This window comes from Oncorhynchus nerka, linkage group LG1 (genome assembly GCF_034236695.1).
Source record: "Oncorhynchus nerka isolate Pitt River linkage group LG1, Oner_Uvic_2.0, whole genome shotgun sequence".
Taxonomy (NCBI): domain Eukaryota; kingdom Metazoa; phylum Chordata; class Actinopteri; order Salmoniformes; family Salmonidae; genus Oncorhynchus; species Oncorhynchus nerka.
The window spans coordinates 52,983,674-53,011,580 of record NC_088396.1 but is presented as its reverse complement, the minus strand read 5'-3'; the positions used below and the strand labels follow the sequence as shown (position 1 = coordinate 53,011,580).

General features: G+C 49.7%; 1 protein-coding gene across 1 annotated transcript in view; it reads right to left on the bottom strand.

Moving 5' to 3' along the window:
• The window catches only part of cfap65 (cilia and flagella associated protein 65), a 162,328-nt gene that overhangs the window by 97,859 nt on the left and 36,562 nt on the right, over nucleotides 1-27,907 (bottom strand). Inside the window, exons 11-15 of the mRNA XM_065018206.1 lie at nucleotides 27,670-27,807; nucleotides 27,274-27,513; nucleotides 26,790-27,014; nucleotides 11,836-11,982; nucleotides 11,583-11,742 (exon numbers count right to left, since the gene is read on the bottom strand). Of these exons, the coding sequence (XP_064874278.1) occupies nucleotides 11,583-11,742; nucleotides 11,836-11,982; nucleotides 26,790-27,014; nucleotides 27,274-27,513; nucleotides 27,670-27,807 (910 nt within the window). The remainder of the gene's footprint in view (nucleotides 1-11,582; nucleotides 11,743-11,835; nucleotides 11,983-26,789; nucleotides 27,015-27,273; nucleotides 27,514-27,669; nucleotides 27,808-27,907) is intronic.

The window sequence follows — 27,907 nt, the reverse complement described above, 5'->3', positions numbered from 1 at the left end:
GACAGTGAACCTGGAGGAGATGGGTCTGTTATGGGACAGTGAACCAGGAGGAGATGGGTCTGTTATGGGACAGTGAACCTGGAGGAGATGGGTCTGTTATGGGACAGTGAACCTGGAGAGATGGGTCTGTTATGGGACAGTGAACCTGGAGGAGATGGAGGAGATGGGTCTGTTATGGGACAGTGAACCTGGAGGAGATGGAGATGGGTCTGTTATGGGACAGTGAACCAGGAGGAGATGGGTCTGTTATGGACAGTGAACCTGGAGGAGATGGGTCTGTTATGGGACAGTGAACCTGGAGGAGATGGGTCTGTTATGGGACAGTGAACCAGAGGAGATGGGTCTGTTATGGGACAGTGAACCAGGAGGAGATGGGTCTGTTATGGACAGTGAACCTGGAGGAGATGGAGGAGATGGGTCTGTTATGGGACAGTGAACCTGGAGGAGATGGGTCTGTTATGGGACAACCTGGAGGAGATGGGTCTGGTGAACCTGGAGGAGATGGAGGAGATGGGTCTGTTATGGGACAGTGAACCTGGAGGAGATGGAGATGGGTCTGTTATGGGACAGTGAACCTGGAGGAGATGGAGGAGATGGGTCTGTTATGGGACAGTGAACCTGGAGGAGATGGAGGAGATGGGTCTGTTATGGGACAGTGAACCTGGAGGAGATGGAGGAGATGGGTCTGTTATGGGACAGTGAACCTGGAGGAGATGGAGATGGGTCTGTTATGGGACAGTGAACCTGGAGGAGATGGAGGAGATGGGTCTGTTATGGGACAGTGAACCTGGAGGAGATGGAGGAGATGGGTCTGTTATGGGACAGTGAACCAGGAGGAGATGGGTCTGTTATGGGACAGTGAACCAGGAGGAGATGGAGGAGATGGGTCTGTTATGGGACAGTGAACCAGGAGGAGATGGGTCTGTTATGGGACAGTGAACCAGGAGGAGATGGGTCTGTTATGGGACAGACCAGGAGGAGATGGAGGAGATGGGTCTGTTATGGGACAGTGAACCTAGGAGGAGATGGGTCTGTTATGGGACAGTGAACCAGGAGGAGATGGAGGAGATGGGTCTGTTATGGGACAGTGAACCTGGAGGAGATGGAGGAGATGGGTCTGTTATGGGTGAACTGTTATGGGACAGTGAACCTAGAGGAGATGGGTCTGTTATGGGACAGTGAACCTGGAGGAGATGGGTCTGTTATGGGACAGTGAACCTGGAGGAGATGGGTCTGTTATGAGACAGTGAACCTGGAGGAGATGGAGGAGATGGGTCTGTTATGGGACAGTGAACCAGGAGGAGATGGGTCTGTTATGAGACAGTGAACCAGGAAGAGATGGGTCTGTTATGGGACAGTGAACCTGGAGGAGATGGGTATGTTATGGGACAGTGAACCAGGAGGAGATGGGTCTGTTATGGGACAGTGAACCTGGAGGAGATGGAGGAGATGGGTCTGTTATGGGACAGTGAACCTGGAGGAGATGGGTCTGTTATGGGACAGTGAACCTGGAGGAGATGGAGGAGATGGGTCTGTTATGGGACAGTGAACCTGGAGGAGATGGAGGACAGTGAACCTGGGAGGAGATGGGTCTGTTATGGGACAGTGAACCAGGAGGAGATGGGTCTGTTATGGGACAGTGAACCAGGAGGAGATGGAGGAGATGGGTCTGTTATGGGACAGTGAACCTGGAGGAGATGGAGGAGATGGGTCTGTTATGGGACAGTGAACCAGGAGGAGATGGGTCTGTTATGGGACAGTGAACCAGGAGGAGATGGGTCTGTTATGGGACAGTGAACCAGGAGGAGATGGGTCTGTTATGGGACAGTGAACCAGGAGGAGATGGAGGAGATGGGTCTGTTATGGGACAGTGAACCTGGAGGAGATGGGTCTGTTATGGGACAGTGAACCTGGAGGAGATGGAGGAGATGGGTCTGTTATGGGACAGTGAACCTGGAGGAGATGGAGGAGATGGGTCTGTTATGGGACAGTGAACCAGGAGGAGATGGAGGAGATGGGTCTGTTATGGGACAGTGAACCTGGAGGAGATGGAGGAGATGGGTCTGTTATGAGACAGTGAACCTGGAGGAGATGGAGGAGATGGGTCTGTTATGGGACAGTGAACCAGGAGGAGATGGAGGAGATGGAGGAGATGGGTCTGTTATGGGACAGTGAACCAGGAGGAGATGGAGGAGATGGGTCTGTTATGAGACAGTGAACCTGGAGGAGATGCGTATGTTATGGGACAGTGAACCTGGAGGAGATGGGTCTGTTATGGGACAGTGAACCAGGAGGAGATGGGTCTGTTATGAGACAGTGAACCTGGAGGAGATGGGTCTGTTATGGGACAGTGAACCAGGAGGAGATGGGTCTGTTATGGGACAGTGAACCAGGAGGAGATGGGTCTGTTATGGGACAGTGAACATGGAGATGGAGGAGATGGGTCTGTTATGGGACAGTGAACCAGGAGGAGATGGGTCTGTTATGGGACAGTGAACCTGGAGGAGATGGAGGAGATGGGTCTGTTATGGGACAGTGAACCTGGAGGAGATGGGTCTGTTATGGGACAGTGAACCAGGAGGAGATGGGTCTGTTATGGGACAGTGAACCTGGAGGAGATGGGTCTGTTATGGGACAGTGAACCAGGAGGAGATGGAGGAGATGGGTCTGTTATGGGACAGTGAACCTGGAGGAGATGGAGGACATGGGTCTGTTATGGGACAGTGAACCAGGAGGAGATGGAGGAGATGGGTCTGTTATGGGACAGTGAACCTGGAGGAGATGGGTCTGTTATGGGACAGTGAACCAGGAGGAGATGGAGGAGATGGGTCTGTTATGGGACAGTGAACCTGGAGGAGATGGGTCTGTTATGGGACAGTGAACCTGGAGGAGATGGAGGAGATGGGTCTGTTATGGGACAGTGAACCAGGAGGAGATGGAGGAGATGGGTCTGTTATGGGACAGTGAACCTAGAGGAGATGGGTCTGTTATGGGACAGTGAACCTAGAGGAGATGGGTCTGTTATGAGACAGTGAACCTAGAGGAGATGGGTCTGTTATGGGACAGTGAACCTGGAGGAGATGGAGGAGATGGGTCTGTTATGGGACAGTGAACCTGGAGGAGATGGGTCTGTTATGGGACAGTGAACCTGGAGGAGATGGAGGAGATGGGTCTGTTATGGGACAGTGAACCAGGAGGAGATGGGTCTGTTATGGGACAGTGAACCTAGAGGAGATGGGTCTGTTATGGGACAGTGAACCTAGAGGAGATGGGTCTGTTATGGGACAGTGAACCTAGAGGAGATGGGTCTGTTATGAGACAGTGAACCTAGAGGAGATGGGTCTGTTATGGGACAGTGAACCTAGAGGAGATGGGTCTGTTATGGGACAGTGAACCTAGAGGAGATGGAGGAGATGGGTCTGTTATGAGACAGTGAACCTAGAGGAGATGGGTCTGTTATGGGACAGTGAACCTAGAGGAGATGGATCTGTTATGGGACAGTGAACCTAGAGGAGATGGGTCTGTTATGGGACAGTGAACCTAGAGGAGATGGGTCTGTTATGGGACAGTGAACCTAGAGGAGATGGGTCTGTTATGAGACAGTTAACCTGGAGGAGATGGAGGAGATGGGTCTGTTATGAGACAGTGAACCTGGAGGAGATGGAGGAGATGGGTCTGTTATGGGACAGTGAACCTGGAGGAGATGGAGGAGATGGGTCTGTTATGGGACAGTGAACCTGGAGGAGATGGGTCTGTTATGAGACAGTGAACCTGGAGGAGATGGGTCTGTTATGGGACAGTGAACCAGGAGGAGATGGGTCTGTTATGGGACAGTGAACCAGGAGGAGATGGGTCTGTTATGAGACAGTGAACCTGGAGGAGATGGGTCTGTTATGGGACAGTGAACCAGGAGGAGATGGGTCTGTTATGGGACAGTGAACCTGGAGGAGATGGGTCTGTTATGGGACAGTGAACCAGGAGGAGATGGAGGAGATGGGTCTGTTATGGGACAGTGAACCTGGAGGAGATGGAGGAGATGGGTCTGTTATGGGACAGTGAACCTAGAGGAGATGGGTCTGTTATGGGACAGTGAACCTAGAGGAGATGGGTCTGTTATGGGACAGTGAACCTAGAGGAGATGGAGGAGATGGGTATGTTATGGGACAGTGAACCAGGAGGAGATGGAGGAGATGGGTCTGTTATGAGACAGTGAACCTGGAAGAGATGCGTCTGTTATGGGACAGTGAACCTGGAGGAGATGGGTCTGTTATGGGACAGTGAACCTGGAGGAGATGGGTCTGTTATGGGACAGTGAACCAGGAGGAGATGGGTCTGTTATGAGACAGTGAACCTGGAGGAGATGGGTCTGTTATGGGACAGTGAACCAGGAGGAGATGGGTCTGTTATGGGACAGTGAACCAGGAGGAGATGGGTCTGTTATGGGACAGTGAACATGGAGGAGATGGAGGAGATGGGTCTGTTATGAGACAGTGAACCTGGAGGAGATGCGTCTGTTATGGGACAGTGAACCTGGAGGAGATGGAGGAGATGGGTATGTTATGGGACAGTGAACCTGGAGGAGATGGGTCTGTTATGGGACAGTGAACCTGGAGGAGATGGAGGAGATGGGTATGTTATGGGACAGTGAACCTGGAGGAGATGGGTCTGTTATGGGACAGTGAACCTGGAGGAGATGGAGGAGATGGGTCTGTTATGGGACAGTGAACCAGGAGGAGATGGGTATGTTATGGGACAGTGAACCTGGAGGAGATGGGTCTGTTATGGGACAGTGAACCAGGAGGAGATGGAGGAGATGGGTCTGTTATGGGACAGTGAACCAGGAGGAGATGGAGGAGATGGGTCTGTTATGGGACAGTGAACCTGGAGGAGATGGGTCTGTTATGAGACAGTGAACCTGGAGGAGATGGAGGAGATGGGTCTGTTATGGGACAGTGAACCAGGAGGAGATGGAGGAGATGGGTCTGTTATGAGACAGTGAACCTGGAGGAGATGGAGGAGATGGGTCTGTTATGGGACAGTGAACCTGGAGGAGATGGAGGAGATGGGTCTGTTATGGGACAGTGAACCTGGAGGAGATGGGTCTGTTATGAGACAGTGAACCTGGAGGAGATGGGTCTGTTATGGGACAGTGAACCAGGAGGAGATGGGTCTGTTATGGGACAGTGAACCAGGAGGAGATGGGTCTGTTATGAGACAGTGAACCTGGAGGAGATGGGTCTGTTATGGGACAGTGAACCAGGAGGAGATGGGTCTGTTATGGGACAGTGAACCTGGAGGAGATGGGTCTGTTATGGGACAGTGAACCAGGAGGAGATGGAGGAGATGGGTCTGTTATGGGACAGTGAACCTGGAGGAGATGGAGGAGATGGGTCTGTTATGGGACAGTGAACCTAGAGGAGATGGGTCTGTTAGATGGGTCTGTTATGGGACAGTGAACCTAGAGGAGATGGGTCTGTTATGGGACAGTGAACCTAGAGGAGATGGAGGAGATGGGTCTGTTATGGGACAGTGAACCAGGAGGAGATGGAGGAGATGGGTCTGTTATGGGACAGTGAACCTAGAGGAGATGGGTCTGTTATGGGACAGTGAACCTAGAGGAGATGGGTCTGTTATGAGACAGTGAACCTAGAGGAGATGGGTCTGTTATGGGACAGTGAACCTAGAGGAGATGGGTCTGTTATGGGACAGTGAACCTAGAGGAGATGGAGGAGATGGGTCTGTTATGGGACAGTGAACCTAGAGGAGATGGGTCTGTTATGGGACAGTGAACCTAGAGGAGATGGGTCTGTTATGGGACAGTGAACCTAGAGGAGATGGGTCTGTTATGGGACAGTGAACCTAGAGGAGATGGGTCTGTTATGAGACAGTTAACCTGGAGGAGATGGAGGAGATGGGTCTGTTATGGGACAGTGAACCTAGAGGAGATGGGTCTGTTATGGGACAGTGAACCTAGAGGAGATGGGTCTGTTATGAGACAGTGAACCTGGAGGAGATGGGTCTGTTATGGGACAGTGAACCAGGAGGAGATGGGTCTGTTATGGGACAGTGAACCAGGAGGAGATGGGTCTGTTATGGGACAGTGAACCAGGAGGAGATGGGTCTGTTATGAGACAGTGAACCAGGAGGAGATGGGTCTGTTATGGGACAGTGAACCTGGAGGAGATGGAGGAGATGGGTCTGTTATGGGACAGTGAACCTGGAGGAGATGGGTCTGTTATGGGACAGTGAACCTGGAGGAGATGGAGGAGATGGGTCTGTTATGGGACAGTGAACCAGGAGGAGATGGGTCTGTTATGGGACAGTGAACCAGGAGGAGATGGAGGAGATGGGTCTGTTATGGGACAGTGAACCAGGAGGAGATGGAGGAGATGGGTCTGTTATGGGACAGTGAACCAGGAGGAGATGGAGGAGATGGGTCTGTTATGGGACAGTGAACCTAGAGGAGATGGGTCTGTTATGAGACAGTGAACCAGGAGGAGATGGAGGAGATGGGTCTGTTATGGGACAGTGAACCTGGAGGAGATGGAGGAGATGGGTCTGTTATGGGACAGTGAACCTAGAGGAGATGGGTCTGTTATGGGACAGTGAACCTAGAGGAGATGGGTCTGTTATGGGACAGTGAACCTAGAGGAGATGGGTCTGTTATGAGACAGTTAACCTGGAGGAGATGGAGGAGATGGGTCTGTTATGGGACAGTGAACCTGGAGGAGTTTTGGCCAAAGACAGACTCCAGTGGCAGACGATGTTTGTGGCTTTATGAAGAGGGTTTAGTAAGTAAGTAAGCTGAACAAAAACAGAACAGAATCACAGTGTGGTGTGACCGGTGGGTTTCAAGCCAATCACGTCGCCTCTCAGCTGCACTAGCGAGCTCAGCTACACTGCCGTACTCCCCATCCCCCCACAGCAGTGGTACAGAACGCAGGTACACCACCGCCCCCACCACACATGGTGGCACCACCAGTATGAAGTAACGGTAGTAGTCTCAGCAGCATGTCCACGTTGGCACGATGCGGGCTATAATATCGGTCCCATGTAGACTGCCAACATCATGGTCAATGCACCTGTGATATGAGGTTGTATCGTCTGGCTGAATGCACTACAGATAAGTCACTACAGATAAGTCACTACGGATAAGTCACTACGGATAAGTCACTACAGATAAGTCACTACAGATAAGTCACTACAGATAAGTCACTACGGATAAGTCACTACAGATAAGTCACTACAGATAAGTCACTACAGATAAGTCACTACGGATAAGTCACTACAGATAAGTCACTACAGATAAGTCACTACGGATAAGTCACTACAGATAAGTCACTACAGATAAGTCACTACGGATAAGTCACTACAGATAAGTCACTAGAGATAAGTCACTACAGATAAGTCACTACGGATAAGTCACTACAGATAAGTCACTACGGATAAGTCACTACGGATAAGTCACTACGGATAAGTCACTACGGATAAGTCACTAGAGATAAGTCACTACAGATAAGTCACTACGGATAAGTCACTACAGATAAGTCACTACATATCAAGTCACTACAGGTAAGTCACTACAGATAAGTCACTACAGATAAGTCACTACAGATAAGTTGCTACGGATAAGTCACTACGGATAAGTCACTACAGATAAGTCACTACAGATAAGTCGCTACGGATAAGTCACTACGGATAAGTCACTACAGGTAAGTCACTACAGATAAGTCACTACGGATAAGTCACTACGGATAAGTCACTACGGATAAGTCACTACGGATAAGTCACTACAGATAAGTCACTACAGATAAGTCACTACAGGTAAGTCACTACAGATAAGTCACTACAGATAAGTCACTACAGATCAAGTCACTACGGATAAGTCACTACGGATAAGTCACTACATATAAGTCACTACAGATAAGTCACTACAGATAAGTCACTACGGATAAGTCACTACAGATAAGTCACTACAGATAAGTCACTACAGGTAAGTCACTACAGATAAGTCACTACGGATAAGAGCATCTACTAAATGACTCAATGATTGAAGATAAACTGTGAAGTCATGTGGCGAAACACTTATTCGTCATTGGAAGTGTACAAGAGCACCAAACTGGGCATCACACAACAAAAGACTGGAACGACGATCTCAGTAAGACAGTAACTCAGTAAGTCAGTAAGTCAGTAAGTCAGTAACTCAGCAACTCAGTAAGTCAGTAACTCAGCAACTCAGTAAGTCAGTAACTCAGTAACAGTTGCACAAAAATAACAGTACAAACATTCTAATGAGCCCCCCGCCTCTAGCTGGGCTTGGTGTGGGCTGGCCGTGTTGGGCTTGGTGTGGGCTGGTTGTGTTGGGCTTGGTGTGGGCTGGCCGTGCTGGGCTTGGTGTGGGCTGGCCGTGCTGGGCTTGGTGTGGGCTGGTTGTGTTGGGCTTGGTGTGGGCTGGCCGTGTTGGGCTTGGTGTGGGCTGGTTGTGTTGGGCTTGGTGTGGGCTGGCCGTGCTGGGCTTGGTGTGGGCTGGTTGTGTTGGGCTTGGTGTGGGCTGGCCGTGCTGGGCTTGGTGTGGGCTGGCCGTGCTGGGCTTGGTGTGGGCTGGCCGTGTTGGGCTTGGTGTGGGCTGGCCGTGTTGGGCTTGGTGTGGGCTGGTTGTGTTGGGCTTGGTGTGGGCTGGTTGTGTTGGGCTTGGTGTGGGCTGGTTGTGTTGGGCTTGGTGTGGGCTGGTTGTGTTGGGCTTGGTGTGGGCTGGCCATGTTGGGCTTGGTGTGGGCTGGTTGTGTTGGGCTTGGTGTGGGCTGGCCGTGCTGGGCTTGGTGTGGGCTGGCCGTGTTGGGCTTGGTGTGGGCTGGCCCTGTTGGGCTTGGTGTGGGCTGGCCGTGCTGGGCTTGGTGTGGGCTGGCCGTGTTGGGCTTGGTGTGGGCTGGTTGTGTTGGGCTTGGTGTGGGCTGGCCATGTTGGGCTTGGTGTGGGCTGGTTGTGTTGGGCTTGGTGTGGGCTGGCCGTGCTGGGCTTGGTGTGGGCTGGCCGTGTTGGGCTTGGTGGGGCTGGCCCTGTTGGGCTTGGTGTGGGCTGGCCGTGCTGGGCTTGGTGTGGGCTGGCCGTGTTGGGCTTGGTGTGGGCTGGTTGTGTTGGGCTTGGTGTGGGCTGGCCGTGTTGGGCTTGGTGTGGGCTGGTTGTGTTGGGCTTGGTGTGGGCTGGCCGTGCTGGGCTTGGTGTGGGCTGGCCGTGTTGGGCTTGGTGTGGGCTGGTTGTGTTGGGCTTGGTGTGGGCTGGCCATGTTGGGCTTGGTGTGGGCTGGTTGTGTTGGGCTTGGTGTGGGCTGGCCGTGCTGGGCTTGGTGTGGGCTGGTTGTGTTGGGCTTGGTGTGGGCTGGCCGTGCTGGGCTTGGTGTGGGCTGGCCGTGCTGGGCTTGGTGTGGGCTGGCCGTGTTGGGCTTGGTGTGGGCTGGCCGTGTTGGGCTTGGTGTGGGCTGGTTGTGTTGGGCTTGGTGTGGGCTGGTTGTGTTGGGCTTGGTGTGGGCTGGTTGTGTTGGGCTTGGTGTGGGCTGTGTTGGGCTTGGTGTGGGCTGGTTGTGTTGGGCTTGGTGTGGGCTGGTTGTGTTGGGCTTGGTGTGGGCTGGCCATGTTGGGCTTGGTGTGGGCTGGTTGTGTTGGGCTTGGTGTGGGCTGGCCGTGCTGGGCTTGGTGTGGGCTGGCCGTGTTGGGCTTGGTGTGGGCTGGCCCTGTTGGGCTTGGTGTGGGCTGGCCGTGCTGGGCTTGGTGTGGGCTGGCCGTGTTGGGCTTGGTGTGGGCTGGTTGTGTTGGGCTTGGTGTGGGCTGGCCATGTTGGGCTTGGTGTGGGCTGGTTGTGTTGGGCTTGGTGTGGGCTGGCCGTGCTGGGCTTGGTGTGGGCTGGCCGTGTTGGGCTTGGTGTGGGCTGGCCCTGTTGGGCTTGGTGTGGGCTGGCCGTGTTGGGCTTGGTGTGGGCTGGTTGTGTTGGGCTTGGTGTGGGCTGGCCGTGCTGGGCTTGGTGTGGGCTGGCCGTGTTGGCTTGGTGTGGGCTGGTTGTGTTGGGCTTGGTGTGGGCTGGTTGTGTTGGGCTTGGTGTGGGCTGGTTGTGTTGGGCTTGGTGTGGGCTGGTTGTGTTGGGCTTGGTGTGGGCTGGCCATGTTGGGCTTGGTGTGGGCTGGTTGTGTTGGGCTTGGTGTGGGCTGGCCGTGCTGGGCTTGGTGTGGGCTGGCCGTGTTGGGCTTGGTGTGGGCTGGCCCTGTTGGGCTTGGTGTGGGCTGGCCGTGCTGGGCTTGGTGTGGGCTGGCCGTGTTGGGCTTGGTGTGGGCTGGCCGTGTTGGGCTTGGTGTGGGCTGGCCGTGTTGGGCTTGGTGTGGGCTGGCCGTGCTGGGCTTGGTGTGGGCTGGCGTGGGCTGGCCGTGCTGGGCTTGGTGTGGGTTGGCCGTGCTGGGCTTGGTGTGGGCTGGTTGTGTTGGGCTGGTTGTGTTGGGCTGGCCCGTGTGGGCTGGTGTGGACTGGTTGTGTTGGGCTTGGTGTGGGCTGGTTGTGTTGGGCTTGGTGTGGGCTGGCCGTGCTGAGCTTGATGTGGGCTGGTTGTGTTGGGCTGGTTGTGTTGAGCTGGCCGTGTTGGGCTTGGTGTGGGCTGGCCGTGTTGGGCTTGGTGTGGGCTGGTTGTGTTGGGCTGGTTGTGTTGGGCTGGCCCTTGTGGGCTGGTTGTGTTGGGCTTGGTGTGGGCTGGTTGTGTTGTGCTTGGTGTGGGCTGGCCCGTGTGGGCTGGTGTGGACTGGTTGTGTTGGGCTTGGTGTGGGCTGGCCCGTGTTGGCTTGGTGTGGGTTGGTGTGGGCCGGCCGGTGTTGGCTTGTGTTGGGCTGGCCGTGTTGGGCTTGGTGTGTGCTGGTTGTGTTGGGCTTGGTGTGGGCTGGTTGTGTTGGGCTTGGTGTGGGCTGGCCCGTGTTGGCTTGGTGTGGGCTGGTTGTTGGCTTGGTGTGGGCTGGCCCGTGTTGGCTTGGTGTGGGCTGGTTGTGTTGGGCTTGGTGTGTGCTGGTTGTGTTGGGCTTGGTGTGGGCTGGCCCGTGTTGGCTTGGTGTGGGCTGGTTGTTGGCTTGGTGTGGGCTGGCCCGTGTTGGCTTGGTGTGGGCTGGTTGTTGGCTTGGTGTGGGCTGGCCCGTGTTGGCTTGGTGTGTGCTGGTTGTGTTGGGCTTGGTGTGGGCTGGCCCGTGTTGGCTTGGTGTGGGCTGGTTGTTGGCTTGGTGTGGGCTGGTTGTGTTGGGCTTGGTGTGTGCTGGTTGTGTTGGGCTTGGCGTGGGCTAGCCCGTGCCCACCTTGCCCCCTGAATACCTACATGGGGCCAATGGGGTCATGTTGGCTGGGAGGAGTATGTAGCTTGGTCTGGGTAGGATAGCTCAAATAGTCTATTGATTCTGTCTCGGATTGGTTGTCTTTGCGGAGGGGGAGGAGCATGGTTGGGAAGGCATTTGTGTAAAGTAACAGAGATGTGGCAGTAGAGGTTCAATACACGGAGAGAGAGAGAGAGAAGATTTCAGGATGTTGTACCAACTCTGTGAGTTCTCAGGGGTATCTCATACGTACCAACGGGGTCTTTCTTCTCAGGCAACCCCGGGTCTAGCAGGCTCTGTTGTACAGCCAAACAGAAGCTGACAGAACAGGAACCGTTGTTGATGAGAGGCACCTCGAAGGACCTACAGTCTCCCACCAACACCTCCCCCAGATTCAGCACCCCATGCTCTGCCTGGAGAGAGAGAGAGAGAACCAATTACAGAGTTTCCACCCTAACACAGACACTAACACAATTCACCTGGGGGGGGTCTGAGGAGACTAACACCTGGATGGATCCTTTGGAGGCCATGCCCACTACTTTCAGGGGGAGGTGGGACTTCCTGCATCCGGGCGTCTGGATTGGCCAGAAGGTCAGGTTGGGCTTCAGATTGTAAACCATTTCCTCAAATGGGGTGAAGGACCACGTCTGCACCTGGGAGGAGGAAAATCACAACCTCTACTTAACCTCCACTCAACCTCTACTTACCTCTACTTAACCTCTACTTAACCAACACTCAACCTCTACTTAACCAACACTCAACCTGCACTCAACCTCTACTTAACCAACACTCAACCTCTACTTAACCAACACTCAACCTCTACTCAACCAACACTCAACCTCCACTCAACCTCTACTTAACCAACACTCAACCTCCACTCAACCTCTACTTAACCAACACTCAACCTCCACTCAACCTCTACTTAACCAACACTCAACCTCCACTCAACCTCTACTCAACCAACACTCAACCTGCACTCAACCTCCACTCAACCTCTACTTAATCAACACTCAACCTCTACTTAACCAACACTCAACCTCCACTCAACCTGCACTCAACCTGCACTCAACCTCCACTCAACCAACACTCAACCTCTACTTAACCCAACCTCTACTTAACCAACACTCAACCTGCACTCAACCTCCACTCAACCAACACTCAACCTCTACTCAACCTCTACTTAACCAACACTCAACCTCTACTCAACCGCCACTCAACCTCTACTTAATCAACACTCAACCTCTAACTTAACCAACACTCAACCTGCACTCAACCTCCACTCAACCAACACTCAACCTCTACTTAACCAACACTCAACCTCCACTCAACCTCCACTCAACCAACACTCAACCTCTACTTAACCAACACTCAACCTCCACTCAACCTCCACTCAACCAACACTCAACCTCTACTTAACCAACACTCAACCTCTACTCAACCTCTACTTAACCAACACTCAACCTCTACTCAACCGCCACTCAACCTCTACTCAACCGCCACTCAACCTGCACTCAACCTCCACTCAACCTCTACTTAATCAACACTCAACCTCTACTTAACCAACACTCAACCTGCACTCAACCTCCACTCAACCTCTTACTCAACACACTCAACCTCTACTTAACTCTACTTACACTCAACCTCTCAACCTCCACTAACCAACACTCAACCTCTACAACCACTCCAACCTCCACTCAACCTCCACTCAACCTCTACTCAACCACCACTCAACCTCTACTTAATCAACACTCAACCTCTACTTAACCAACACTCAACCTGCACTCAACCTCCACTCAACCAACACTCAACCTCTACTTAACCAACACTCAACCTCCACTCAACCTCCACTCAACCAACACTCAACCTCTACTTAACCAACACTCAACCTCTACTCAACCTCTACTTAACCAACACTCAACCTCTACTCAACCGCCACTCAACCTGCACAGTTCAAACAGGATTCATACGTTTTAATTTCATCAACAATCAATCATCTGAATCACATTTTTTGGTAATAATCAATCATCCATATCATTCAGCCAAAACACCAAGTTAACAGCCTGAGAAAGACCCTGAAACACTCAATCAACAGCCAGTATCAATCTTTCTTTAAAGACAGCCAGTCTCACCAACATTGTCATGACTATTTCCCTGGAGGCAGCTCTGCTAACCCTACTGCCTAAACCTAACCTTAACCACTCTGCTAACCCTACTGCCTAAACCTAACCACTCTGCTAACCCTACTGCCTAAACCTAACCTTAACCACTCTGCTAACCCTATTGCCTAAACCTAACCACTCTGCTAACCCTACAGCCTAAACCTAACCTTAACCACTCTGCTAACCCTACTGCCTAAACCTAACCACTCTGTTAACCCTACTGCCTAAACCTAACCTTAACCACTCTGTTAACCCTACTGACTAAACCTAACCTTAACCCCTCTGCTAACCCTACTGACTAAACCTAACCACTCTTCTAACCCTACTGCCTAAACCTAACCACTCTGTTAACCCTACTGTCTAAACCTAACCTTAACCCCTCTGCTAACCCTACTGACTAAACCTAACCTTAACCCCTCTGCTAACCCTATTGCCTAAACCTAACCTTAACCACTCTGCTAACCCTACTGCCTAAACCTAACCACTCTGCTAACCCTACTGCCTAAACCTAACCACTGTTAACTCTACTGTCTAAACCTAACCTTAACCACTCTGCTAACCCTACTGCCTAAACCTAACCTTAACCACTCTGCTAACCCTACTTCTAAACCTCTACCAGTCTGCTAACCTACTGTCTAAACCTAACCAACCCACTCTGTTAACCCTACTGCCTAAACCTACCCACTCTGCTAACCCTACTGTCTAAACCTAACCTTAACTCTGTTAACCCTACTGACTAAACCTACCCACTCTGCAACCCTACTGCCTAAACCTAACCACTCTGCTAACCCTACTTAAACCTAACCACTCTGCTAACCCTACTGCCTAAACCTAACCTTAACCACTCTGCTAACCCTACTGACTAAACCTAACCACTCTGTTAACCCTACTGCCTAAACCTAACCACTCTGCTAACCCTACTGTCTAAACCTAACCACTCTGCTAACCCTACTGACTAAACCTACCCACTCTGCTAACCCTACTGCCTAAACCTAACCACTCTGCTAACCCTACTGTCTAAACCTAACCACTCTGCTAACCCTACTGACTAAACCTACCCACTCTGCTAACCCTACTGCCTAAACCTAACCACTCTGCTAACCCTACTGCCTAAACCTAACCACTCTGTTAACCCTACTGCCTAAACCTAACCACTCTGCTAACCCTACTGCCTAAACCTAACCTTAACCACTCTGCAAACCCTACTGACTAAACCTAACCACTCTGTTAACCCTACTGCCTAAACCTAACCACTCTGTTAACCCTACTGCCTAAACCTAACCTTAACCACTCTGTTAACCCTACTGACTAAACCTAACCTTAACCCCTCTGCTAACCCTACTGACTAAACCTAACCACTCTTCTAACCCTACTGCCTAAACCTAACCACTCTGTTAACCCTACTGTCTAAACCTAACCTTAACCCCTCTGCTAACCCTACTGACTAAACCTAACCTTAACCCCTCTGCTAACCCTATTGCCTAAACCTAACCTTAACCACTCTGCTAACCCTACTGCCTAAACCTAACCACTCTGCTAACCCTACTGCCTAAACCTAACCACTGTTAACTCTACTGTCTAAACCTAACCTTAACCACTCTGCTAACCCTACTGCCTAAACCTAACCTTAACCACTCTGCTAACCCTACTGTCTAAACCTAACCTTAACCAGTCTGCTAACCCTACTGTCTAAACCTAACCTTAACCCACTCTGTTAACCCTACTGCCTAAACCTACCCACTCTGCTAACCCTACTGTCTAAACCTAACCTTAACCCACTCTGTTAACCCTACTGACTAAACCTACCCACTCTGCTAACCCTACTGCCTAAACCTAACCACTCTGCTAACCCTACTACCTAAACCTAACCACTCTGCTAACCCTACTGCCTAAACCTAACCTTAACCACTCTGCTAACCCTACTGCCTAAACCTAACCACTCTGCTAACCCTACTGTCTAAACCTAACCACTCTGCTAACCCTACTGACTAAACCTACCCACTCTGCTAACCCTACTGCCTAAACCTAACCACTCTGCTAACCCTACTGCCTAAACCTAACCACTCTGCTAACCCTACTGCCTAAACCTAACCACTCTGCTAACCCTACTGCCTAAACCTAACCACTCTGTTAACCCTACTGCCTAAACCTAACCACTCTGTTAACCCTACTGCCTAAACCTAACCACTCTGCTAACCCTACTGCCTAAACCTAACCACTCTGCTAACCCTACTGACTAAACCTACCCACTCTGCTAACCCTACTGACTAAACCTAACCACTCTGCTAACCCTACTGACTAAACCTAACCACTCTGCTAACCCTACTGACTAAACCTAACCACTCTGCTAACCCTACTGACTAAACCTAACCACTCTGTTAACCCTACTGCCTAAACCTAACCACTCTGCTAACCCTACTGCCTAAACCTAACCTTAACCACTCTGCTAAACCTACTGACTAAACCTAACCACTCTGCTAACCCTACTGACTAAACCTAACCACTCTGCTAACCCTACTGCCTAAACCTAACCACTCTGCTAACCCTACTGCCTAAACCTAACCACTCTGCTAACCCTACTGCCTAAACCTAACCTTAACCACTCTGCTAACCCTACTGACTAAACCTAACCACTCTGCTAACCCTACTGCCTAAACCTAACCACTCTGTTAACCCTACTGCCTAAACCTAACCACTCTGCTAACCCTACTGCCTAAACCTAACCACTCTGCTAACCCTACTGCCTAAACCTAACCTTAACCACTCTGCTAACCCTACTGACTAAACCTAACCACTCTGCTAACCCTACTGCCTAAACCTAACCACTCTGTTAACCCTACTGACTAAACCTAACCTTAACCACTCTGCTAACCCTACTGCCTAAACCTAACCTTAACCACTCTGCTAACCCTACTGCCTAAACCTAACCTTAACCACTCTGCTAACCCTACTGACTAAACCTAACCACTCTGCTAACCCTACTGCCTAAACCTAACCACTCTGTTAACCCTACTGACTAAACCTACCCACTGTGCTAACCCTACTGTCTAAACCTAACCTTAACCACTCTGCTAACCCTACTGTCTAAACCTAACCTTTCTGCTAACCCTAACTTCTAAACCTCTACTTAACCCACTCTGCTAACCCTACTTAAACCTACCCACTCTGCTAACCCTACTGTCTAAACTAACCTTAACCACTCTGCTAACCCTAACTGCCTAAACCTAACAACTCTGCTAACCCTGCTGTCTAAACCTAACCACTCTGCTAACCTCTGACTAAACCTACCCACTCTGCTAACCCTACTACTTAACCAACCACTCAACCCTACTGCCTAAACCTAACCACTCTGCTAACCTCTACTGCCTAACCTAACACTCAACCCTACTGCCTAACCTAACCACTCAACCTCTACTTAAACCTAACCACTCTGCTAACCCTACTTAAACCTAACCACTCAACCCTACTACTAAACCTACCCACTCTGCTAACCTCTGACTTAACCTAACCACTCTGCTAACCTCTGACTAAACCTAACACTCTGCTAACCTACTGACTAAACCTAACCACTCTGCTAACCCTACTGACTAAACCAACCACTCAAACCCTACTGCCTAAACCAACCACTCTGCTAACCCTACTGCCTAAACCTAACCTTAACCACTCTGCTAAACCTACTACTAAACCAACACTCAACCCTCTGACTAAACCTAACCACTCTGCTAACCCTCTGCTTAAACCTAACCACTCTGCTAACCCTACTGCCTAAACCTAACCACTCAACCCTACTGCCTAAACCTAACCTTAACCACTCTGCTAACCCTACTGACTAAACCTAACCACTCTGCTAACCCTACTGCCTAAACCTAACCACTCTGTTAACCCTACTGCCTAAACCTAACCACTCTGCTAACCCTACTGCCTAAACCTAACCAACTCTGCTAACCCTACTGCCTAAACCTAACTTAACCACTCTCTAACCCTACTGACTAAACCTAACCACTCTGCTAACCCTACTGCCTAAACCTAACCACTCTGTTAACCCTACTGACTAAACCTAACCTTAACCACTCTGCTAACCCTACTTAAACCTAACCTTAACCACTCTGCTAACCCTACTGCCTAAACCTAACCTTAACCAACTCTGCTAACCCTACTGACTAAACCTAACCACTCTGCTAACCCTACTGCCTAAACCTAACCACTCTGTTAACCCTACTGACTAAACCTACCCACTGTGCAACCCTACTGTCTAAACCTAACCTTAACCACTCTGCTAACCCTACTGTCTAAACCTAACCTTAACCAGTCTGCTAACCCTACTGTCTAAACCTAACCTTAACCACTCTGCTAACCCTACTGACTAAACCTAACCACTCTGTTAACCCTACTGCCTAAACCTAACCACTCTGCTAACCCTACTGCCTAAACCTAACCACTCTGCTAACCCTACTGCCTAACCTAACCACTCTGCTAACCCTACTGCCTAAACCTAACCACTCTGCTAACCCTACTGCCTAAACCTAACCACTCTGTTAACCCTACTGCCTAAACCTAACCACTCTGCTAACCCTACTGCCTAAACCTAACCTTAACCACTCTGCTAACCCTACTAACTAAACCTAACCACTCTGTTAACCCTACTACCTAAACCTAACCACTCTGCTAACCCTACTGCCTAAACCTAACCTTAACCACTCTGCTAACCCTACTGACTAAACCTAACCACTCTGTTAACCCTACTGCCTAAACCTAACCACTCTGCTAACCCTACTGACTAAACCTACCCACTGTGCTAACCCTACTGCCTAAACCTAACCACTCTGCTAACCCTACTGCCTAAACCTAACCACTCTGTTAACCCTACTGCCTAAACCTAACCACTCTGCTAACCCTACTGCCTAAACCTAACCTTAACCACTCTGCAAACCCTACTGACTAAACCTAACCACTCTGTTAACCCTACTGCCTAAACCTAACCACTCTGTTAACCCTACTGCCTAAACCTAACCTTAACCACTCTGTTAACCCTACTGACTAAACCTAACCTTAACCCCTCTGCTAACCCTACTGACTAAACCTAACCACTCTTCAACCCTACTGCCTAAACCAACACTCTGTTAACCCTACTGTCTAAACCTAACCAACCCCTCTGCTAACCCTAACACTAAACCTAACCAACCCCTCTGCTAACCCTATTGCTAAACCTAACCTTAACCACTCTGCTAACCCTACTGCCTAAACCTAACCACTCTGCTAACCCTACTGCCTAAACCAACCACTGTTAACTCTACTGTCTAAACCTAACCTTAACCACTCTGCAACCCTACTGCCTAAACCTCAACCACTCTGCTAACCCTACTGTCTAAACCTAACCTTAACCAGTCTGCTAACCCTACTGTCTAAACCTAACCTTAACCCACTCTGTTAACCCTACTGCCTAAACCTACCCACTCTGCTAACCCTACTGTCTAAACCTAACCTTAACCCACTCTGTTAACCCTACTGACTAAACCTACCCACTCTGCTAACCCTACTGCCTAAACCTAACCACTCTGCTAACCCTACTACCTAAACCTAACCACTCTGCTAACCCTACTGCCTAAACCTAACCTTAACCACTCTGCTAACCCTACTGCCTAAACCTAACCACTCTGCTAACCCTACTGTCTAAACCTAACCACTCTGCTAACCCTACTGACTAAACCTCCCACTCTGCTAACCCTACTGCCTAAACCTAACCACTCTGCTAACCCTACTGCCTAAACCTAACCACTCTGCTAACCCTACTGCCTAAACCTAACCACTCTGCTAACCCTACTGCCTAAACCTAACCACTCTGTTAACCCTACTGCCTAAACCTAACCACTCTGTTAACCCTACTGCCTAAACCTAACCACTCTGCTAACCCTACTGCCTAAACCTAACCACTCTGCTAACCCTACTGACTAAACCTACCCACTCTGCTAACCCTACTGACTAAACCTAACCACTCTGCTAACCCTACTGACTAAACCTAACCACTCTGCTAACCCTACTGACTAAACCTAACCACTCTGTTAACCCTACTGCCTAAACCTAACCACTCTGCTAACCCTACTGCCTAAACCTAACCTTAACCACTCTGCTAAACCTACTGACTAAACCTAACCACTCTGCTAACCCTACTGACTAAACCTAACCACTCTGCTAACCCTACTGCCTAAACCTAACACTCTGCTAACCCTACTGCCTAAACCTAACCACTCTGCTAACCCTACTGCCTAAACCTAACCTTAACCACTCTGCTAACCCTACTGACTAAACCTAACCACTCTGCTAACCCTACTGCCTAAACCTAACCACTCTGTTAACCCTACTGCCTAAACCTAACCACTCTGCTAACCCTACTGCCTAAACCTAACCACTCTGCTAACCCTACTGCCTAAACCTAACCTTAACCACTCTGCTAACCCTACTGACTAAACCTAACCACTCTGCTAACCCTACTGCCTAAACCTAACCACTCTGTTAACCCTACTGACTAAACCTAACCTTAACCACTCTGCTAACCCTACTGCCTAAACCTAACCTTAACCACTCTGCTAACCCTACTGCCTAAACCTAACCTTAACCACTCTGCTAACCCTACTGACTAAACCTAACCACTCTGCTAACCCTACTGCCTAAACCTAACCACTCTGTTAACCCTACTGACTAAACCTACCCACTGTGCTAACCCTACTGTCTAAACCTAACCTTAACCACTCTGCTAACCCTACTGTCTAAACCTAACCTTAACCAGTCTGCTAACCCTACTGTCTAAACCTAACCTTAACCCACTCTGCTAACCCTACTGCCTAAACCTACCCACTCTGCTAACCCTACTGTCTAAACCTAACCTTAACCACTCTGCTAACCCTACTGCCTAAACCTAACAACTCTGCTAACCCTACTGTCTAAACCTAACCACTCTGCTAACCCTACTGACTAAACCTACCCACTCTGCTAACCCTACTGCCTAAACCTAACCAACCTAACCCTCAACCTAAACCTAACCACTCTGCTAACCCTACTGCCTAAACCTAACCACTCTGTTAACCCTACTGCCTAAACCTAACCACTCTGTTAACCCTACTGCCTAAACCTAACCACTCTGCTAACCCTACTGCCTAAACCTAACCACTCTGCTAACCCTACTGACTAAACCTACCCACTCTGCTAACCAACTGACTAAACCTAACCACTCTGCTAACCCTACTGACTAAACCTCCACTCTGCTAACCCTACTGACTAAACCTCCACTCTGCTAACCCTACTGACTAAACCTAACCACTCTGTTAACCCTACTGCCTAAACCTAACCACTCTGCTAACCCTACTGCCTAAACCTAACCTCCACCACTCTGCTAAACCTACTGACTAAACCTAACCACTCTGCTAACCCTACTGACTAAACCTAACCACTCTGCTAACCCTACTGCCTAAACCTAACCACTCTGCTAACCCTACTGCCTAAACCTAACCACTCTGCTAACCCTACTGCCTAAACCTAACCTTAACCACTCTGCTAACCCTACTGACTAAACCTAACCACTCTGCTAACCCTACTGCCTAAACCTAACCACTCTGTTAACCCTACTGCCTAAACCTAACCACTCTGCTAACCCTACTGCCTAAACCTAACCACTCTGCTAACCCTACTGCCTAAACCTAACCTTAACCACTCTGCTAACCCTTGACTAACCAACCACTCTGCTAACCCTACTGCCTAACCTAACCACTCTGTTAACCCTACTGACTAAACCTAACCTTAACCACTCTGCTAACCTACTGCAAAACCTCCACTGCAACCTCTAAACCTAACCAACACTCTGCTAACCCTACTGACTAAACCTAACCACTCTGCTAACCCTACTGCCTAAACCTAACCACTCTGTTAACCCTACTGACTAAACCTACCCACTGTGCTAACCCTAACTGTCTAAACCTAACCTTAACCACTCTGCTAACCCTACTGTCTAAACCTAACCTCAACCAGTCTGCTAACCCTACTGTCAAACCTAACCTTAACCACTCTGCTAACCCTGCTGACTCAACCTAACCACTCTGTTAACCCTACTGCCTAACCACTCTGCTAACCCTACTGCCTAAACCTAACCACCTGCTAACCCTACTGCCTAAACCTAACCACTCTGCTAACCCTACTGCCTAAACCTAACCACTCTGCTAACCTCTACTGCCTAAACCTAACCACTCTGTTAACCCTACTGCAACCTAACCACTCTGCTAACCCTGCTGCCTAAACCAACCTTAACCACTCTGCAACCCTACTAACTAAACCTAACCACTCTGTTAACCCTACTGCCTAAACCTAACCACTCTGCTAACCCTACTGCCTAAACCTAAACCTGCACTCAACCCTACTGACTAAACCTAACCACTCTGTTAACCCTGCAAACCTAACCACTCTGCTAACCCTACTGACTAAACCTACCCACTGTGCTAACCCTACTGCCTAACCTAACCACTCTGCTAACCCTACTGACTAAACCTACCTGCTAACCCTACTGCCTAACCAACCACTCTGCTAACCCTACTGCCTAAACCTAACCACTCTGCTAACCCTACTGCCTAAACCTAACCTTAACCACTCTGCTAACCCTACTGCCTAAACCTAACCACTCTGTTAACCTGCCTAACCTAACCACTCTGCTAACCCTACTGTCTAAACCTAACCACTCTGCTAACCCTACTGACTTAAACCTACCCACTCTGCTAACCCTCTGCCTCAACCTAACCACTCTGCTAACCCTGCCTAAACCTAACCACTCTGCTAACCCTTAAACCTAACCACTCTGCTAACCCTACTGCCTAAACCTAACCACTCTGTTAACCCTACTGCAAACCTAACCACTTGCTAACCCTACTGCCTAAACCTAACCCTTAACCACTCTGCAACCCTCACTAAACCAACCACTCTGTTAACCCTACTGCCTAAACCTAACCACTCTGCTAACCCTACTGCCTAAACCTAACCTTAACCACTCTGCTAACCCTACTGACTAAAACTAACCACTCTGTTAACCCTACTGCCTAAACCTAACCACTCTGCTAACCCTACTGCCTAAACCTAACCTTAACCACTCTGCTAACCCTACTGACTAAACCTAACCACTCTGCTAACCCTACTGCCTAAACCTAACCACTCTGCTAACCCTACTGACTAAACCTAACCACTCTGCTAACCCTACTGCCTAAACCTAACCACTCTGCTAACCCTACTGCCTAAACCTAACCACTCTGCTAACCCTACTGCCTAAACCTAACCACTCTGCTAACCCTACTGCCTAAACCTAACCTTAACCACTCTGCTAACCCTACTGCCTAAACCTAACCACTCTGTTAACCCTACTGCCTAAACCTAACCACTCTGCTAACCCTACTGTCTAAACCTAACCACTCTGCTAACCCTACTGACTAAACCTACCCACTCTGCTAACCCTACTGCCTAAACCTAACCACTCTGCTAACCCTACTGCCTAAACCTAACCACTCTGCTAACCCTACTGCCTAAACCTAACCACTCTGCTAACCCTACTGCCTAAACCTAACCACTCTGTTAACCCTACTGCCTAAACCTAACCACTCTGCTAACCCTACTGTTAACCTCTGCTAACCCTGCTGACTAAACCTAACCACTCTGTTAACCCTACTGCCTAAACCTAACCACTCTGCTAACCCTACTGCCTAAACCTAACCTTAACCACTCTGCTAACCCTACTGCCTAAACCTAACCACTCTGCTAACCCTACTGACTAAACCTACCCACTGTGCTAACCCTACTGCCTAAACCTAACCACTCTGCTAACCCTACTGACTAAACCTACCACTCTGCTAACCCTACTGCCTAAACCTAACCACTCTGCTAACCCTACTGCCTAAACCTAACCACTCTGCTAACCCTACTGCCTAAACCTAACCTTAACTACTCTGCTAACCCTACTGCCTAAACCTAACCACTCTGTTAACCCTAACCCTAGGACTCTGCTAACCCTACTGTCTAAACCTAACCACTCTGCTAACCCTACTGACTAAACCTACCCACTCTGCTAACCCTACTGCCTAAACCTGGCCACTCTGCTAACCCTACTGCCTAAACCTAACCACTCTAACCCTACTGCCAAAACCCTAACCACTCTGCTAACCCTCTGCCTAAACCTAACCACTCTGTAACCCTACCTGCCTAAACCTAACCACTCTGCTAACCCTACTGCCTAAACCTAACCACTCTGCTAACCCTACTGACTAAACCTAACCACTCTGTTAACCCTACTGCCTAAACCTAACCTTAACCACTCTGCTAACCCTACTGACTAAACCTAACCACTCTGTTAACCCTACTGCCTAAACCTAACCACTCTGCTAACCCTACTGCCTAAACCTAACCTTAACCACTCTGCTAACCCTACTGCTAAACCTAACCACTCTGTTAACCCTACTGCCTAAACCTAACCACTCTGCTAACCCTACTGCCTAAACCTAACCACTCTGCTAACCCTACTGACTAAACCTGTCTAACCCTACTGACTAAACCTAACCACTCTGCTAACCCTACTGACTAAACCTAACCACTCTGCTAACCCTACTGACTAAACCTAACCACTCTGCTAACCCTACTGACTAAACCTAACCACCTGTTAACCCTACTGCCTAAACCTAACCACTCTTGCTAACCCTACTGCCTAAACCTAACCTTAACCACTCTGCTAACCCTACTGACTAAACCTAACCACTCTGCTAACCCTACTGCTAAACCTAACCTTAACCACTCTGCTAACCCTACTGACTAAACCTAACCACTCTGCTAAACCTAACCACTCTGCTAACCCTACTGCCTAAACCTAACCACTCTGCTAACCCTACTGCCTAAACCTAACCTTAACCACTCTGCTAACCCTACTGACTAAACCTAACCACTCTGCTAACCCTACTGCCTAAACCTAACCACTCTGCTAACCCTACTGCCTAAACCTAACCACTCTGCTAACCCTACTGCCTAAACCTAACCACTCTGCTAACCCTACTGCCTAAACCTAACCTTAACCACTCTGCTAACCCTACTGACTAAACCTAACCACTCTGCTAACCCTACTGCCTAAACCTAACCACTCTGTTAACCCTACTGACTAAACCTAACCTTAACCACTCTGCTAACCCTACTGCCTAAACCTAACCTTAACCACTCTGCTAACCCTACTGACTAAACCTAACCACTCTGCTAACCCTACTGCCTAAACCTAACCACTCTGTTAACCCTACTGACTAAACCTACCCACTGTGCTAACCCTACTGTCTAAACCTAACCTTAACCACTCTGCTAACCCTACTGTCTAAACCTAACCTTAACCAGTCTGCTAACCCTACTGTCTAAACCTAACCTTAACCCACTCTGTTAACCCTACTGCCTAAACCTACCCACTCTGCTAACCCTACTGTCTAAACCTAACCTTAACCCACTCTGTTAACCCTACTGACTAAACCTACCCACTCTGCTAACCCTACTGCCTAAACCTAACCACTCTGCTAACCCTACTGCCTAAACCTAACCACTCTGCTAACCCTACTGCCTAAACCTAACCACTCTGCTAACCCTACTGCCTAAACCTAACCTTAACCACTCTGCTAACCCTACTGCCTAAACCTAACCACTCTGTTAACCCTACTGCCTAAACCTAACCACTCTGCTAACCCTACTGTCTAAACCTAACCACTCTGCTAACCCTACTGACTAAACCTACCCACTCTGCTAACGCTACTGCCTAAACCTAACCACTCTGCTAACCCTACTGCCTAAACCTAACCACTCTGCTAACCCTACTGCCTAAACCTAACCACTCTGTTAACCCTACTGCCTAAACCTAACCACTCTGCTAACCCTACTGCCTAAACATAACCTTAACCACTCTGCTAACCCTACTAACTAAACCTAACCACTCTGTTAACCCTACTGCCTAAACCTAACCACTCTGCTAACCCTACTGCCTAAACCTAACCTTAACCACTCTGCTAACCCTACTGACTAAACCTAACCACTCTGTTAACCCTACTGCCTAAACCTAACCACTCTGCTAACCCTACTGACTAAACCTACCCACTGTGCTAACCCTACTGCCTAAACCTAACCACTCTGCTAACCCTACTGACTAAACCTACCCACTCTGCTAACCCTACTGCCTAAACCTAACCACTCTGCTAACCCTACTGCCTAAACCTAACCACTCTGCTAACCCTACTGCCTAAACCTAACCTTAACCACTCTGCTAACCCTACTGCCTAAACCTAACCACTCTGTTAACCCTACTGCCTAAACCTAACCACTCTGCTAACCCTACTGTCTAAACCTAACCACTCTGCTAACCCTACTGACTAAACCTACCCACTCTGCTAACCCTACTGCCTAAACCTAACCACTCTGCTAACCCTACTGCCTAAACCTAACCACTCTGTTAACCCTACTGCCCCTAACCACTCTGCTAACCCTACTGCCTAAACCTAACCAACTCTGCTAACCCTACTGACTAAACCTAACCACTCTGTTAACCCTACTGCCTAAACCTAACCACTCTGCTAACCCTACTGCCTAAACCTAACCTTAACCACTCTGCTAACCCTACTGCCTAAACCGAACCACTCTGTTAACCCTACTGCCTAAACCTAACCACTCTGCTAACCCTACTGACTAAACCTACCCACTCTGCTAACCCTACTGCCTAAACCTAACCACTCTGCTAACCCTACTGCCTAAACCTAACCACTCTGCTAACCCTACTGCCTAAACCTAACCACTCTGCTAACCCTACTGCCTAAACCTAACCACTCTGTTAACCCTACTGCCTAAACCTAACCACTCTGCTAACCCTACTGCCTAAACCTAACCACTCTGCTAACCCTACTGCCTAAACCTAACCTTAACCACTCTGCTAACCCTACTGACTAAACCTAACCACTCTGCTAACCCTTCTGCCTAAACCTAACCACTCTGTTAACCCTACTGACTAAACCTAACCTTAACCACTCTGCTAACCCTACTGCCTAAACCTAACCTTAACCACTCTGCTAACCCTACTGCCTAAACCTAACCTTAACCACTCTGCTAACCCTACTGACTAAACCTACCCACTCTGCTATATATATATATTTAGCCAATTTGACTTTGCAGCTGCGCCATCTAGCAGAAATCACCCAGTTCTGCCTCCAGAGAAAGATTCTTGACAATAAAGGTCAACCTGCGTCCCACCAGCCCCTCTCTCTTTCTCTCACCCTGGTCTCATTGGGCTGCAGGACTCCCGTGTCAGGGGTCACAGAGATGACACGTTGGTCAGGTCCAGGGATCCTCCAGTGGAACCTCAGAGGTAACCGGGTCAGGTTCCTGACCCTGTAGGGGCTTTGGGAGCGGGAGCCCACCGCCGTGGGTTTGAAGAACAGACTACCTTCTCCTTCCAGAGACAGACAAGGCTTTTCTACCACACTCACCACCGACAGCTCCTACAACAACACAGACAGACACACATCCCCCCCCCAGAGCAACACTTTGTTAACGGGAATCCAGCCATATTGTACCAAGGCGTTTCTAAAGCAGATTTATTCATGTTGATCACATAATGGAGTCGTCATTGCGGATCCAAGGTGCTTTATAGATCAGTGATTCTGTGCAGAAACGTGCTCAGGTTGATCCTCCTCAAACACACCAGTTGTCTGAAAAGGATCTATGGTACAAGCCTGCTGTGACTAGGACTGTGGTAACCTGGGTGTGCTTGGGACTGGCATTGAAGTGCAGGGTGAGGGGTAGCTTGGCAGGGCATTCTTCTGCCGGGGTGGTCCTGAGGGTGAGAATCTGGTGGTGTCCAGGTTGGACCAGGCCGCTGGTGGGCTGAACAGACACCGAAGGACACTCCTCTGGGTCCAGCCTGAACACCAAGGGTAGGTCTCCCATGTTCTCCAGGAGCACAGTCCTGTAGGAGACCAGGCTCAGAGCAGGGAAGACCTGGATAGAGAGGAAGAGGAGGATGAAGAAGATGAAGAAAATGCCTTTATTCCAGACTGAACGTTCGTTCTGAACAAGACCTTGGAGTACGCTAGCGTGCGACGAATGGAGATATGATTGTGTGAGGACAGTTGACGGTGCTATGTCTGTACTCACCACTCGGGGGCGCTGCAAGGAGAACCGGGGGATGAAGTGCTCCCGGCCAGGCTGGAAGGAGTGTCCAATGACCCGGACTGTGACACACCAGGGAGGGCACAAGGTACGGTCCTCTACCTGCCGATGGTCCCTCAACACCTGGAGAAAGAGGTGGGGCAAAAACAGAGCTGTTTCACTGCCCATACAGGTCTGTCTTGAAAAGAAATATTTAAAAAAATAAAGAGTTTATCTTAATAAG